This window comes from Ictidomys tridecemlineatus, chromosome 5, assembly GCF_052094955.1.
Source record: "Ictidomys tridecemlineatus isolate mIctTri1 chromosome 5, mIctTri1.hap1, whole genome shotgun sequence".
NCBI lineage: Eukaryota > Metazoa > Chordata > Mammalia > Rodentia > Sciuridae > Ictidomys > Ictidomys tridecemlineatus.
In genome coordinates this window covers 83187574-83201446 of record NC_135481.1, presented here as the reverse complement: position 1 = coordinate 83201446, position 13873 = coordinate 83187574, and the positions used below count along the sequence as shown (strand labels likewise).

The following is a 13873-nucleotide window of genomic DNA, read 5'->3' as shown; positions in this document are numbered from 1 at the left end:
ATAGAAAAACAATGCTTCTTGGCTCATTTGCTATAAACATGTCTTTTTAAACATTAAGTTAAAATCTCTTACGTGTATGTTGGCTCCCAAATACGCCTAAGTTTATCTGATTTCACATTGCCATTACAGGACAACTGAAGTAATTTTTGTACATAGTAAAATATGGTTGATCTGAAATTGGTGAGTGGTAATTCAACTTCACGAGTTGTTCCAAGACCTGTTACTTTCAAAGTGAGGGCTAATCGAGGAGATGGAGTACATTCAACTTCTTCCAAGAGCTCTGAATGAGGTGTTCCTAAAATGTTTAGAAAACATGTAAAAAACAATCATACGAAAATAAGCAGTCCAGGAAAAACACTGCACTGTAAGACAAGTGTACATGAAATTCAAATCCTTCTTCCATATATTAGCGTTAGCTACTTAAGACTCTCCTGACTTCAACTTTCTTTTTTAATGGAAACAATTAAAAGTTAAAGGCTGAGTTAAGAATATAATAAGATAGCCGGGTGCCTATAATCCTAGCAGCTCAAGAAGCGAAGTGACACTTTAAGTATATTAAGAACCCACTCCTCATAACCAGAAGGATCAGGAGTTTAAAGCCAGCCTCCTCAGCAACCTAAGCAACTCAGCAAGACTCTGTCTCTAAATAAAATACAAAAAAGGGCTGGGGGTGTGGCTCAGTGGTTAAGCACCTCTGGGTTCAATTATCCCCCCTGCCCCCTCAAAAAAGAATATAATTGGAAGGATAGATACATATAGTATGGATCTTATTTTTATTTGGAAACACATATATGAATAACTGAATGAATACTTATAAAACATTCTAATTTTACAAATGAGAAAAGTAAAATTATCCATAATTTTATATTCAGATGTATCTGAATATAAAATTATGGATAATTTTTTATCTTTATCAAACCTTTTTCTTTGTGGTACAAGGGATTGAACCCAAGGGTGCTTAAGCACTAAGCAACATCCCCAGCCAATTTTATTTTATTTTTTAAATTGTAGGTGGACACAATGCCTTTATTTTTATTTATTTTTATGTGGTGCTGAGGATTAAACCCAGTGCCTCACCCATGCTAGATGTGTACTCTACCACTGAGCAACAATCCCAGACCCCAATTTTACTTTTTGAGACAGGGTCTCACTAGGTTGCTTACAGCCTCAATAAATTGCTAAGTCTGGCTTAGAAACTCTGATCCTCCTGCCTCAGCCTCCCAAGCCTCTGGGATTATAAGTGTGTTTTACCATGCCCAGTAACCTACCTTCCAAACTTTTACTTACACTATATGTAAATTGTGAGGTAAACACACACACACACATATAATTAGGTTGATAAATATATTTGTTGTTGAACTTTCTTCTTTTTAATAGCTCATGAAACTTTTCTTAGTATCATGATAGTCTTAAGGCAATTTTTTTTTTAATATATGTAACATGAAGCTGACCATTTTAGCTAATTTTTTAAGGCAATTTTTGACAATATAAATACTTTTAAAGTCATTCTGAGGTTTGCAGCAGCTTGGCCTAGATTAATATTATTAAGGGAAGGGTTTTTTTGGGGAGTTTTGGTTTGGTTTGGTGCTGGGGACTGAACTCAAGAGCACTCAACCACTGAGCTACATCCCCACCACCCATTTTGTATTTTATTTAGAGACAGGGTCTCACTGAGTCATGTAGCACCTCACTTTTGCTGAGGCTGACTTTGAACTCATAATCCTCCTGCCTCAGGCTCCTAAATTGCTGAGATTTACAGGCAGGCACCAAAAATGTCCCACTTTTAAATAATGCCTTGCTTTAAAGACTGTACAAATACAAAACACATGGAGTTTTAAAAAATTTTTAAATAACTTGTGGGTTGAGTGTGCAGTTCAGCATTTGAATGCATGCCTAAAACACACAAGGCCCTAGATTCAATCTCAGCAGTACCAATACCACTCCAAAATTATAATTTATTCCTCTAAAACATCTGCCTTTTCAAGGACTGATTAAAAACTTTTCCAAAAGAAGCATATATAAGCAGGTTATAAATAACTTTACTGGGGCTGGGGTTGTGGCTCAGTGATAGAGCGCTCGCCTAGCATGCACGTGCACGAGGCACTGGGTTCAATTCGTTCAATTCTCAGCACCACATAAATGCAAAATAAAGATACTGTGTCCACCTAAAACTTAAAAAATAAATATATATAAAAAACGTATCTGCCTTGTTTATTAGGGAGGGAAAAAACATAGCTTTAAAAAAAAAAGAAAGAAATCTTACTTTTCCAACTGTAGATATCTGTTAAATTAAATGACTAAACCAAGACAAACTATACCTGGGGGTGGAATTTCTAGGTCTGTTGTCTGCTGGACGTTCGTACGACCTGGTCTAGGATCAAAAGCAGGAACCAAAGCAGAAAACTGCCGCTTTAGCACATAATCATCATCCCATGTTCTCCGGCGTCCTCCTTTAGTCTCATACTCTTCTTCTTCCTATTAAAACAAAATCCCACATACAGTTCAACATTACAAGATGAATTGTTATTTTTCCATAAGTAATATACTATCTACAATATAAAATAAATATTAAGCAGTTCTTTACAGCTATTTTACTTCCTTACTTTACCATATCAATTAGGCACAGAATGATAAAGAGGTTTTAAGTATGAAACTCATAATTGCCAGAGAAATCAGAATCTACTTGTAATTTGGAAGCCACACAGTAGGAGATCATTTTGCAACTCTCATAGCTGCCTCCTCTCCACCTCAAATCCACCCACATATTACTGTAGATGTTTTGCTTGGTGTTTTTCTGTGTATAAAAATTATTAAGATAAGCATGACAATATTACCTGCTCCCCAATAGGTCGGCTCCCTGCTCCGGCAGGGACCTGTGGTAGCTGCGAGGTAACAGCATGGTGTGTTACATCAGAGCGGGAACCAGCTCTACGTTGCAGGGATGGACGTCTTAGAATCTGAAGTTAAAAAATGCCAAGAGACACAAGTCTAATTATTTGACCAATACACGTGTCCACCATTTGGCCCTTCCTGAAACTATCAATCCATATTAACAAAAGTGTCACTAAAAAAACTTTCACATGGCACTGGGGTTGTGGCTCAGTGGCAGAGCACTTGCCTAGCATGTGTAAGGCGCTGGGTTCAATCTTCAGCACCACATATAAATAAATAAAAAATAAAATAAAGTTGTACAACAACAACTAAAAAATACTAATTAAAAAAAAAAACCTTTCACATAATCATCATCCCATATTCTTTATTAGTCATCTCCAGAAGTTATAAATTCAATGTTTTAAATTCATGAAGTATTTTATACTATACTCCTTTGTAAAGAAATATGCTAACATGCTTTCTTCTCTTTTTCTTGTTGGTTTTGGGGGAATAGGGATTGAACCCTAGGGTGTTTTACCACCGAGCCACATCACCAGTCCTTGTTTTTTATTTTGAGACAGGGTCTCACTAAGTAACTTAGATCCTCAATAAATTGGTGAGGCTGGCCTCAAACTTGCAATCCTCCTGCCTCAGCCTCCCAAGCTGCTGGGATTATAGGCATAGGCTGCCACACCCAGCATTAATGTGTTTTCTAAGCAATGTATACTAAGAAAGCATTTTGAGGATTTCTTCACCACACAAGAAAATTCAACTTTTTAAAATATTTAACATTTTAGAAAAATAAATTCGTGGGCTGGGGTTGTGTTCAGCGGTAGAATGCTCACCTCACACGTGCGAGACGCTGGGTTCGATACTCAGCACCACATACAAAAATAAACGAGTGAGATAAAGGTGTGTGTCCAACTACAACTAAAAAATAAATATTAAAAAAAAAAGAAAAGAAAAAGAAATTCATAATATATAGGACTGTTGTTGTGACTCAGTGGTAGAGCGCTCACCTAGCATGTGTGAGGCCCTGGGTTCAATCCTCAGCACCACATAAAAAATAAAGGTATTTTGTTGGGGTTGGGGTTGTAGCTCAGTGGTAGAGTGCTTGCCTAGCATGTGTGAGTTACTGGGTTCAATTCTCAGCACCACATATAAGTAAATAAATAAAGGTCAATCAACAAGTTTAAAAAAATTTTTTTTAAATAGGAAAATACAATAAAAGACTTCAAAAGCATGACTTTAAATTATAAAACAATTAAGAGTTTTGATTAAGAGTTTTGAATTATACAGCTAAGATTGGGTTCCAATTTTCTACCTAACTCTGATAATATGAGCAAATTATGGTTTTATGCCTCTGCCTCATTCCTTCATGTTATGACTGTTAAGAAAATACATGGATATCCTTGTAAAACAGTAGAAACTAAAAAAAAAAAAAATCTTTAAGAGTTTAAGAGTTGTGGTCAGCTAGGCATAGTGGCTTATGTCTATCATCCCAGTGACTTAGGAAGCTTACAGGTTTGAGGCCATGCTAGGCAATTTAATGAGATCCTAAGTAACTTAATGAGACCTTGTCTCAAAAAATTCAAAGGGCTGGTAATAATATCCATCTCGGAGGTAACTGGTAGAGTGTGTACTTGGCATACTACAGGCTGTGGATTTAATCCCTAGCACAAAAAGTGAGGAGGGGGCTGCCCTGAGAATATAGCGCAGTGGTTAGGCACCCCTGGTAGTGCAATTGCCCCTAAGTTCACAAACCTTTGAACCTGTTTTAAAAAAAAAAAAATGGTGTATGAAATTTTAGTTGTTTTCCAATACAAAGAGATTCATCAAAGCCAAGATTTTTAAAACCCAACTTTAGGGCTGGGGTTGTGGCTCAGTGGCAGAGTGCTTGCCTAGCATGTGTGAGGCACTGGGTTCGATCGATTCTCAGCACCATGTATCAATAAATAAAAAAAGGTCCACTGAAAACTAAAAAAGCTCTATCTCGTATTTTATTTAGAGACAGGGTCTCAGTGAATTGCTTAGTGCCTTGCTAAGTTGCTGAGACTGGCTTTGAACTCATGATTCTCCTGTCTCAGCCTCCTGAGTCGCTGGGATTACACAGGTTGCCACCACATGCAGCTAAAAAAGTTTTTTTCTTAACCACTTTTTTCAAACCGATGCCATATTTCCTTCCTGCAAAGTTTAATTATGACTTAGTTTTTCCTCTCTTCAATTATTAACATCCTATCTTAACCAATAACCCAATCAACAAATGGCCCAAGAATCTGAACAGACACTTCTCAGAAGAGGATATACGATCAATCAACAAACATGAAAAAATGTTCAACATCTCTAGCAATTAGAGAAATGCATATCAAAACTACTCTAAGATTTTATTTCACTCCAGTCAGAATGGCAGCTATCAAGAATACAAACAACAATAAATGTTGGCGAGGATGTGGGGAAAAAGGTATACTCATATATTGCTGGTGGGACTGCAATGTGGTATAGCCAATGTGGAAAGCAGTATGGAGATTCCTTGGAAAATTGGGAATGGAACTACCATTTGAAACAACTATCCCACTCCTTGGTTTATACCCAAAGGACTTAAAAACAGCATACTACAGGGACACAGCCATTATCAATGTTTATAGCAGCACAATTCACAATAGCTAAACTGTGGAACCAACCCAGATGCCCTTCAGTAGATGAATGGAAAGGGAAACTTTGATATATATACACAGTGGAACATTGCTTAGCATCAAAAGAGAATAAAATCATGGGACTTGCAGGTAAATGGATAGAGTTGGAGAATATAATGCTAAATGAAGCAAGCCAATCCCAAAAAACCAAAGGCCGAACATTTTCTTTGATGTGAGGATGCTGATTCATAATGGCGATGGGGGTGGGGGAGCATGGGAGGAATGGAGAAACTTTAGATACAGCAAAGGGGAGGGGGGGAATAGAGGGGCAAAGAAGGTAGGAATGATGGTGGAATGAGTTAGACATCATTACCCTAAGTATACGAATGGAGACACAAATGGTGTGAAAATATTTTGTGTACAATCAGTGACATGAGAAATTGTGCTCTATATGTGTAATATGAAATGAATTGCATTATGCATCATATATAACAAATTAGAATAAATAATTTTAAAATCCTATCAGTGAAAAGAAAGGGGGACTTTTTCTCTACCATAACCTCCTCGTATTCTTGATCCTCTTGATTGTCATCTTCATTCTCATCATCTTCCTCATCAGGCTCAGGCAAATCCTCATCATCATCTAGCTCAGCTAACAGAGTACTGGCACGGCAGCTATCAAGAAAATCTAGAAAACAAAACCAAAAACCTACTGTCAACACAATTAACAAGAATAGCAAGGTAAATGCATTTTAGACCATACAAAACAGAGGTAAAAAGGTTCAAGTTTATAAAGACCATTGAATGATACCACCCATCTTCCACCACCACACATACATGATTAATAATGGGAAATAGTCAAAAGCCTGGCAGAAAACAACATAGGATAACAGATGACTATAAACTATATTTGCATCTACAAAATCATTATATAAAAGGGCAACCATGAAGGCTGTTTTTAACAAAGACAACCCTATCATTCTCTAAATATTGCAGGAATATACCATATTCCACAATATGGTGGAAAGAAACACTTTGGACTAATTCATTCTACCTGCAAATATCTATTGGGCATATGCTATGTGCCAAGAACAGAGTTAGGCACTAGGTGCATATATATATATATACAAAACAGACATGGTCTCAGTCTCTATTAGCCTGTAGGAGACAAGGGCATTTAACAAGTAAAAAATAAATATATAAATATAAGCTATAAAAGATCTTATGAAGGAAACAGAAGCCAATGAGTGAATCCTGGCTTTAGACCTGGCATGTTACTTAATAATAACTACTTAAGAATAATGAACATTTGCTATGAAATAATATACATAGCATCTTTCAATTATCTACCACATAGGAAGTTCAATAATCTTGAATTTCTTTTATCTCCTTCCTTCTTAGGATCTCTCCCCCAGTGAAGATTTGGGACAAATTTACATTGTCCCACATAAACAAGAATACTAACAAGTTGTTCTTAAGAACTGAAAACAAGCCAGGCATGGTGGCACCCACCCTTAATCCCAGGCACTCAGGAGGCTGAGGCAGGAGGATCTTAAGAGTTCAAAGCCAGCCTCAGCAACAATGAGGTGCTAAGCAACTCAGTGAGACCCTGTCTCTAAATAAAATACAAAATAGGGTCGGGCATGTGGCTCAGTGGTCAAGTGCCCCTGAGTTCAATCCCTGGTACCCCTCCCCCTGAAAAAAGGATGCTCAATGGCATAGATTTGCAAGGAAATATTAAAGGTCAAAGATCAGTAAGAAGCCAGGCGTGGCAGCGTACACCAGTAATCCTAGCAGCTTAGGAGGCTGAGGCAGGAGGATCATGAGTTCAAAGCCAGCATCAGCAAAACCAAGACACTAAGCAACTCAGTGAAACCCTGTCTCTAATAAAATACAAAAACTAGGGCTGGGGATGTGGCTCAGTGGTCGAGTGCCCCCGAGTTCAATCCCTGGTACAAAAGAAAAAAAAAAGAAGAATTGAAAATGAAAAGAGAACTAATGAGGTTAAAAAGGAAGTTTTTACTGGATCTGGAAGGGACTAAAAACCCCTAAAATAATATCAGAACTGAACATAAGAGGTACTCTATATTCTTAAAGAACTTCCAGAAGGTTATTTATAAGAAACTTGCATCTACACACCTTTGAACCAAATATGTTTTTAGTCCAATAATTAGAGGACTATATATTTAATGCCATTTTTTGGATGACCAGTCAAAGGAAGAGACCTGATACTAAATGAATTTTTAAGATCACATTTTCTAACATTTAATATTCTGAAATCAGAATATGTATTACAATTGCTGACAAGACATAGCATTTTAAGTGGGCAACATTTTTAGCTTTAGTAATATAAAAAATGGTGTCTTATAATTAACGGCATCTTAAATTTGATAATATATATAACCCCTAAGATATAAGAAGGGCCATCTTATAATTTACATAGCAATTCTCATGAACAGGATATCGTGGTACAGAAAATAAACCAATTCTATTTTTGGTTTATCACTTATGGAACACACAACTTTATATACTGAAATTTGTCTCTGATACGTTACAATTTACTCAAGTCAATTTTTCTCATTTTCCCTTTTTTCATACAACAGTCAAATCATAGTTTCCAAAATGTCACAATAAAAGTTACATTGCACACATAGATATTAGAAGAACTGATGTTATTCTGATCCTTTATATTAGCAGACTTAAAAGAGTCATAAAGTTTTAGGAAAGAAGAAAAAGAAATTTTCAGAACCTAAAAATAATTTTTAAAACTGACTAGTAGTCCTAACTTTTAACTACTTTTCCTCACTAGCATATCTAGTTTTCTTAAACTTCACATGACTAGTAACTAAAGCCTGAAGTTAACATATTAACAAATGAGTAGGAAGGGGAAGAGGGCCCCTCTGAGAAAAAATAAATTTGAAAATAACAATAAATTTTAAGACTGGTGTAATAATCATCATCATTTTTGAAAATACACTTAACAGGCAAAGTAGAAACAGAAATTCCACTTTCCAAAAACACGTAAAACATCAAATCAAATTTTTTTACTTTGGATAAGAGGCCAGAGACTCGGGGGGGGGGGGGGGAATCACGGGGCATGGTATAGTGTAATACACAACTATAATCCTAGCTCTTCAGGAGGCTGAGGCAGAAGGATCACAAGTTTAAGGCCAGCATGGGCAACTTAGCAAGATTCTGTCTCTAAATAAAAAAAAGGCTCAGATTATAGCTCAGTGGTAGAGTTCTAGGTCCCAGTTTCAAGTCCCAAAGAAAGAAAGAAAGAAAGAAAGAAAGAAAGAAAGAAAGAAAGAAAGAAAGAGAGAGAGAGAGAGAGAGAGCCTATTGAAAGGAGGTTAAATAGTACTTAAAATATATTTTCATATAAATTTTGTCTTTGAAATTACAAAAAACAATTGTTAAATAAAGAAGAGGGCTGGGGGGCCGTAGCTCAGTGTTAGGGTGCTCACCTAGCATGTGTGAGGCCTGGGTTCCTAGCACTGAAAAAGGAAAAAAAAAAAAGAATAGGTGATATGATCAAGGATGTGTGTAAAGGGTACTCAAACAATCATGGGAATGCAAGTTTTTTGGAAGACAATTTAGTAGTTACTCTTTTAGGAATTTATCCTAAAGAAACATACAAATACAATCATTTCAAATCTTGTAGAAACCCATTCAACAATGTGAAAATATTTTCAAATGGTACTAAATTAAAAGAGCTGGCTAAAAAGATACAATCTCTTTTTACTAAAAACAAAACATACATATGACATGCCCCAAATCAGATTTAAAATGTGAGGACTAGATGGTTTTAATTTTCTTCTACATTTTCTAGAAAGTATCACTTTTCTAATAAAATACACATTTCAATTGAATCAAATAACTGCATTTCTGACTACAGCATAGAAGACATGATGATATAACTCTTAACATTTTCTAAGCAAAATTTAATTAACTAACAAAATTCAAATGTTACCCAATTAGGGAATTATTTCCAGAAGATTATGGTAATATCAAGGAATATCACTTTGCAAAGCTTATTAATATATTATACTGCTTCTTTTATTGATAAAGGTACAAATCTTTGTTTACTACAGTTCTTCATTAAACACAAAAGTAAAAAAGGATAACACATCTAAGTTCCTAGAGTGTACTTTCTTTAAAATCATTAATTTTTTAATAGTCTCTCCATCTTACATAAAGATCCCATATTTATAAAAAGGAATAATTCTTTTTAAACTAAAAGTTAAAAATATCCAATAAGATAAATGTAATAAAAGCATCATTACATAAATTTCTAAATAATTTTACTTTAAACTATAACTTACCATATAAGGAATATTCTGCTTCCTGACCTGTATCACTCTCACTGGAAGTTGATGTGAGGCTGGTGGTTAAAGTATTACTTAATGACTGACCAACTGATAAAACTGTTGTCGCTGTAGCTACATTGCTGCTGCTAGTAACACTGGATGTTGACATAGTCACTGTGGATGTAGTACCAGGTGTGGTCAAATTGGGAAAACTCTGAGCACCCATAAGAGGAGAAGCTAAACATAAAAATAAAGCAAATCAGTATAAATAGGCAGAACTGTAGGAACCTTGAAAAATAACAAGATTTACATTTTTTTAGAGTTCATGAAACAAACTAATAATAAAAGGCTGAAAAGCAGCAACTTTGGGAACCCAACTGAAATCCAACTAAAAATTCTTGTTTTTATAGTACTGTTATTTTTAAAAAATAAAGCCTAGATTTTTAAAAAAATGAAACTAGCAATGAAAATAATTCCCAATTTATTTTTCAAGGGAATAAGTCTGACCCATTAGTCTCTTAAATTAAACAACTTTAAGAAGCTAAAATTAATTCAGGGACTAAGAAAAAGCTATACCAGGGCAAAGCTTTGGTTTCAATGGACTATAATATTTAATCATTGTTTATTTCTTCATGCAACTTTGCTAAACCAATTATCACAAAGGAGTGAAAAATGTGTTATTGTTTTATCCTTTTAGAATAAAAGATTCTTTATCATACCTGAGCTCAAGTCTTAAAATACTGTAATTCTATAAAACTTAACCTCATATTCCTGAAGTGTTAAAACTGATGTCATCTCCAATGTGGTTAATGATCTTGTTAAAGACTGCAGCCACTACACATGAATATATGAGACCTATTTTATATCCCTCCAGTGGAAAAAGCATGGGGTTCCATAAGGAAAAGCTCACTTACTTGCTGTGCTCATCACATTCCTCCCCAAAGTATTAGTGTTGTTATCACTGCTGCTTCGGCTTAGGTTCATGTTGTTCGTGGCATTAGTCCGTGCTATGTTTGCCACTCTCCTTACAAAACTTTCCAAGCTAGATGTTTCTCTTGAGGACAGGTTAGGTACACTTGCACTAGAGCTCATAGGGGCCCCAGCAGCCAACAAAGAACTCACTGACAGTCTGTTACTTGCTGAAGAGCTAAGGGGTCGCTGTGAAGCTGCTTCTTTATTAGTTAATTCAGATACAGAACTAACATCAGGAGAGCTAACACTAACAATTCCCATGGATATTGCACTAGACTCCCCAGGAGTACGAACAGAACTATCAGGGCCTAACTTCCTTTCAGCATTTTCACTTCCCGTTTCCGCTGTTAAGGTGCTGGTGCTTGCACTGGAAGATGACCCTACTTCTGTTTGAGGGACGTTTTCAGCAGATGAAAGAACAACAATTGGTTCATGTACATCAGCTCCTGAAACTATACTGTGTTCCATTACAATTTCTGATCTCCGTTCCGTTTTGGTCGAACCCAAGCTGATGTCGCTGCTACTGGCCACGCTACACACAGAACTGCTGCTTCCTTTTCTACTTGAGGAGCCTGCAGCAGCAGATGTCTTGTCTGGACAGTTGTTTTTCACCAAGCTGCTCCATGATTGCGTTGTGCCTGAAACAGTGGATGAAACAGGTTTGGGTGATGCCACTGTATCAGGGTCGTACCCTGGTGCAAGCTTGAGGTCAAATTTTCCTTCTGCGCCCATACGGTAAGAGTTTGAGCCACCAGCATCCCAGGTGACATCAATCCAGCCTGGAAAGGGACAGGAGTTTGTGAGACCCAGCAGAAAGTAGACAGGAGCGTGTCAGATAGTAGCTCCACAACATGGGATCAGCTTTTCATCAGTGCTGTACTTTCCTGAATTTCTACAATCACTTAAGGTCTGCCAACTAAAATGTAAATTTTTGGACTTGAATCAACTGAAATATTTTTTGACTATACATGATTAATCTAGCTATTTGAAGGTCTGAATTATTAAACTCTAATAATAAAATTATATTAAGGAAAAGAAATATGTACTGTACAAAAGATTTCTGGGAAACCTTTTGAAGCTCTTTTATTTTTGAACTGTTGAAGACTAGTGATTTTTTAAAAATAATGTTAGTGGTCGTGTTTACATCTTTTGTGTTATATATCAAATGGAGGAATTTTAAAAATTTTAAAAGACTGATGCAAATGGTTAAGTACCGCAACTTCAGCAAATAAATAAAAAGGTTTTAAATTGTTAGATATGATTACATGGTCAAATTTCTTTCTTAAAAAAGTGCCACCCTACTATTAAAAAGAGGGCTAAACCCTCTAAAATAAAATATTCATAGATCACTTATAGAAATTTTAGGTTACTAGCTCAAATTAAACATTATATTAGCATTTCGGTTGTGTTCTCAAAGTTCAGTGGTTACTTGATTCTCTTATGATTAAGTTTAATAAATTTGAATAAGCACAGAAAATTTTAAAACAAAACTTAAAAACAGCTTAGCTCTTATGAGAACCTATATGCTCTAAAGCTAATAATACATAAAGAACTATTTAGCATCATAATATTCAATTTTATAGTTACTTGTATTTGGAAAATACTTTAAAAAAAAAAGGTTATAAAAGCCCAAAGGGAACCCAAAAAAAAGTGGTGGGAGAGAAATTTCCCATTAGAGAGAAAATTAACAATTTTACTATTTTATTTTAGTTTTATAAGCCAATTACTTCAGGAAAAAAAAAAAACACAAAAAACATTTACTCTTTTTAAGTATACCAAGCATTTAGAAAATTTAAAAGTACTTTACCCACACGCACAGAGTGCAAGTTCCAGGATACACATCCACTGACATACTCAGCTGCCCAACCACCCTTACACCAGGTTCATTTATATTTATGATAAAGCTCAGAGGGGTTTAAGTATATTGCATTACCTGTGGGGTTTGTCTGTATATGAGTTCTTTGAAAGGAAAACTGACTGCCCCAAATCTACATAAGTAGCTTAGATGAGATTTCAATTGCTTCAATATATTATGTATACTGAAATAACCTCTGAAGAATCAACACTTTAACTATCTCTTCTGCTATACAGAAAAGCATGAGAAAAGGAAAGGTTCAACAACATTCCAATCCCAAATAAAAATGAGTTTTGTATTGGTAAAAAAATTATTTCACAATTCTAATCAAATTTATAATCATGTTAGCTTTATCTAGAAGGCAGGAAATCATACTTTTTCTTGATCACTGAAGATCTGAATTTCAAGAAAATGGCTTTACACTGTAAGTAGTCAATATCTGTGAAATAAATGGATATCCCTATCAACACAGAGATTCTTCAGAAGGGAGAAAAAATACTAAAAAATGTTAATCATTTAGTAGGCTTGTTTAAACTGGGATCTAAAACCTTTTAGTAGAACTATAAAGAGAGATACACACTATACCTAAATGTAGAGGTATGAAACTCTCAACTCTTCCTATGCCCAAAATGAGCAAAGACTAGTCATTATTAGAAATGGTTGGCTCAAGTATTTGAAAGTTAAGAACTTTTTGGAATAAAGGTTTTAAACCAAAACTGAATCTCTACATTTGTAAGATTAGCAAAGAATAGGCCTTTCTTAAATAATAAATTCTGAAACTAAGATTCTTATTTTTTTTTCTTTTTCATATTTTCTTATGCAGTTATTTCAGCTGACTGCAACCAGAGAAAAATGAATTGCATTCACATCTACCTAACTAGCCTCTTCTTACTGTCATACCCTTTGAGGCCAAAACAATTTAGGGGAAACAGAATATAAACTTACTCTAAGAATCAAGATACCTAAAAGCGATGACATTTTAAATTTCTAAATTGAACTGTACTATTGTCATCTCAACTATTACTAGTATCTATAAATTTTGCTTCACTGCAAACCTGCTTTGATTATAATGATTTACAATTAGGGTTTTGTGGTACATAAATTCATTTGATAAATTCAAGGTTCAGAATCATACAAGCAATAAAAATCAAAGGATTTATTTAAATAAATGACTTTGTTACATAAAACACAAATACATTATGAAATTAAAAGTTAGTTTATTCTCCTAAGCA

The 13873-nt window shown here is 35.1% G+C and overlaps 2 protein-coding genes across 11 annotated transcripts in view; one reads left to right on the top strand and one right to left on the bottom strand.

Annotated features, from left to right (window-relative positions):
* The window catches only part of Hectd1 (HECT domain E3 ubiquitin protein ligase 1), a 91827-nt gene that overhangs the window by 14245 nt on the left and 63709 nt on the right, over positions 1 to 13873 (bottom strand). The window contains exons 25-31 of one of the 10 annotated variants that reach the window (XM_013357442.3): positions 10729 to 11565; positions 9830 to 10051; positions 8972 to 9001; positions 6059 to 6192; positions 2835 to 2957; positions 2319 to 2475; positions 73 to 295 (exon numbers count right to left, since the gene is read on the bottom strand). In XM_013357442.3, coding sequence (XP_013212896.1) covers positions 73 to 295; positions 2319 to 2475; positions 2835 to 2957; positions 6059 to 6192; positions 8972 to 9001; positions 9830 to 10051; positions 10729 to 11565 — 1726 coding nt within the window. The remainder of the gene's footprint in view (positions 1 to 72; positions 296 to 2318; positions 2476 to 2834; positions 2958 to 6058; positions 6193 to 8971; positions 9002 to 9829; positions 10052 to 10728; positions 11566 to 13873) is intronic. The other 9 variants (XM_013357443.3, XM_013357446.3, XM_040275211.2 and 6 more) reach the window with 9 other exon arrangements.
* The window catches only part of Ap4s1 (adaptor related protein complex 4 subunit sigma 1), an 81779-nt gene that overhangs the window by 55122 nt on the left and 12784 nt on the right, over positions 1 to 13873 (top strand). The window lies entirely within an intron of this gene.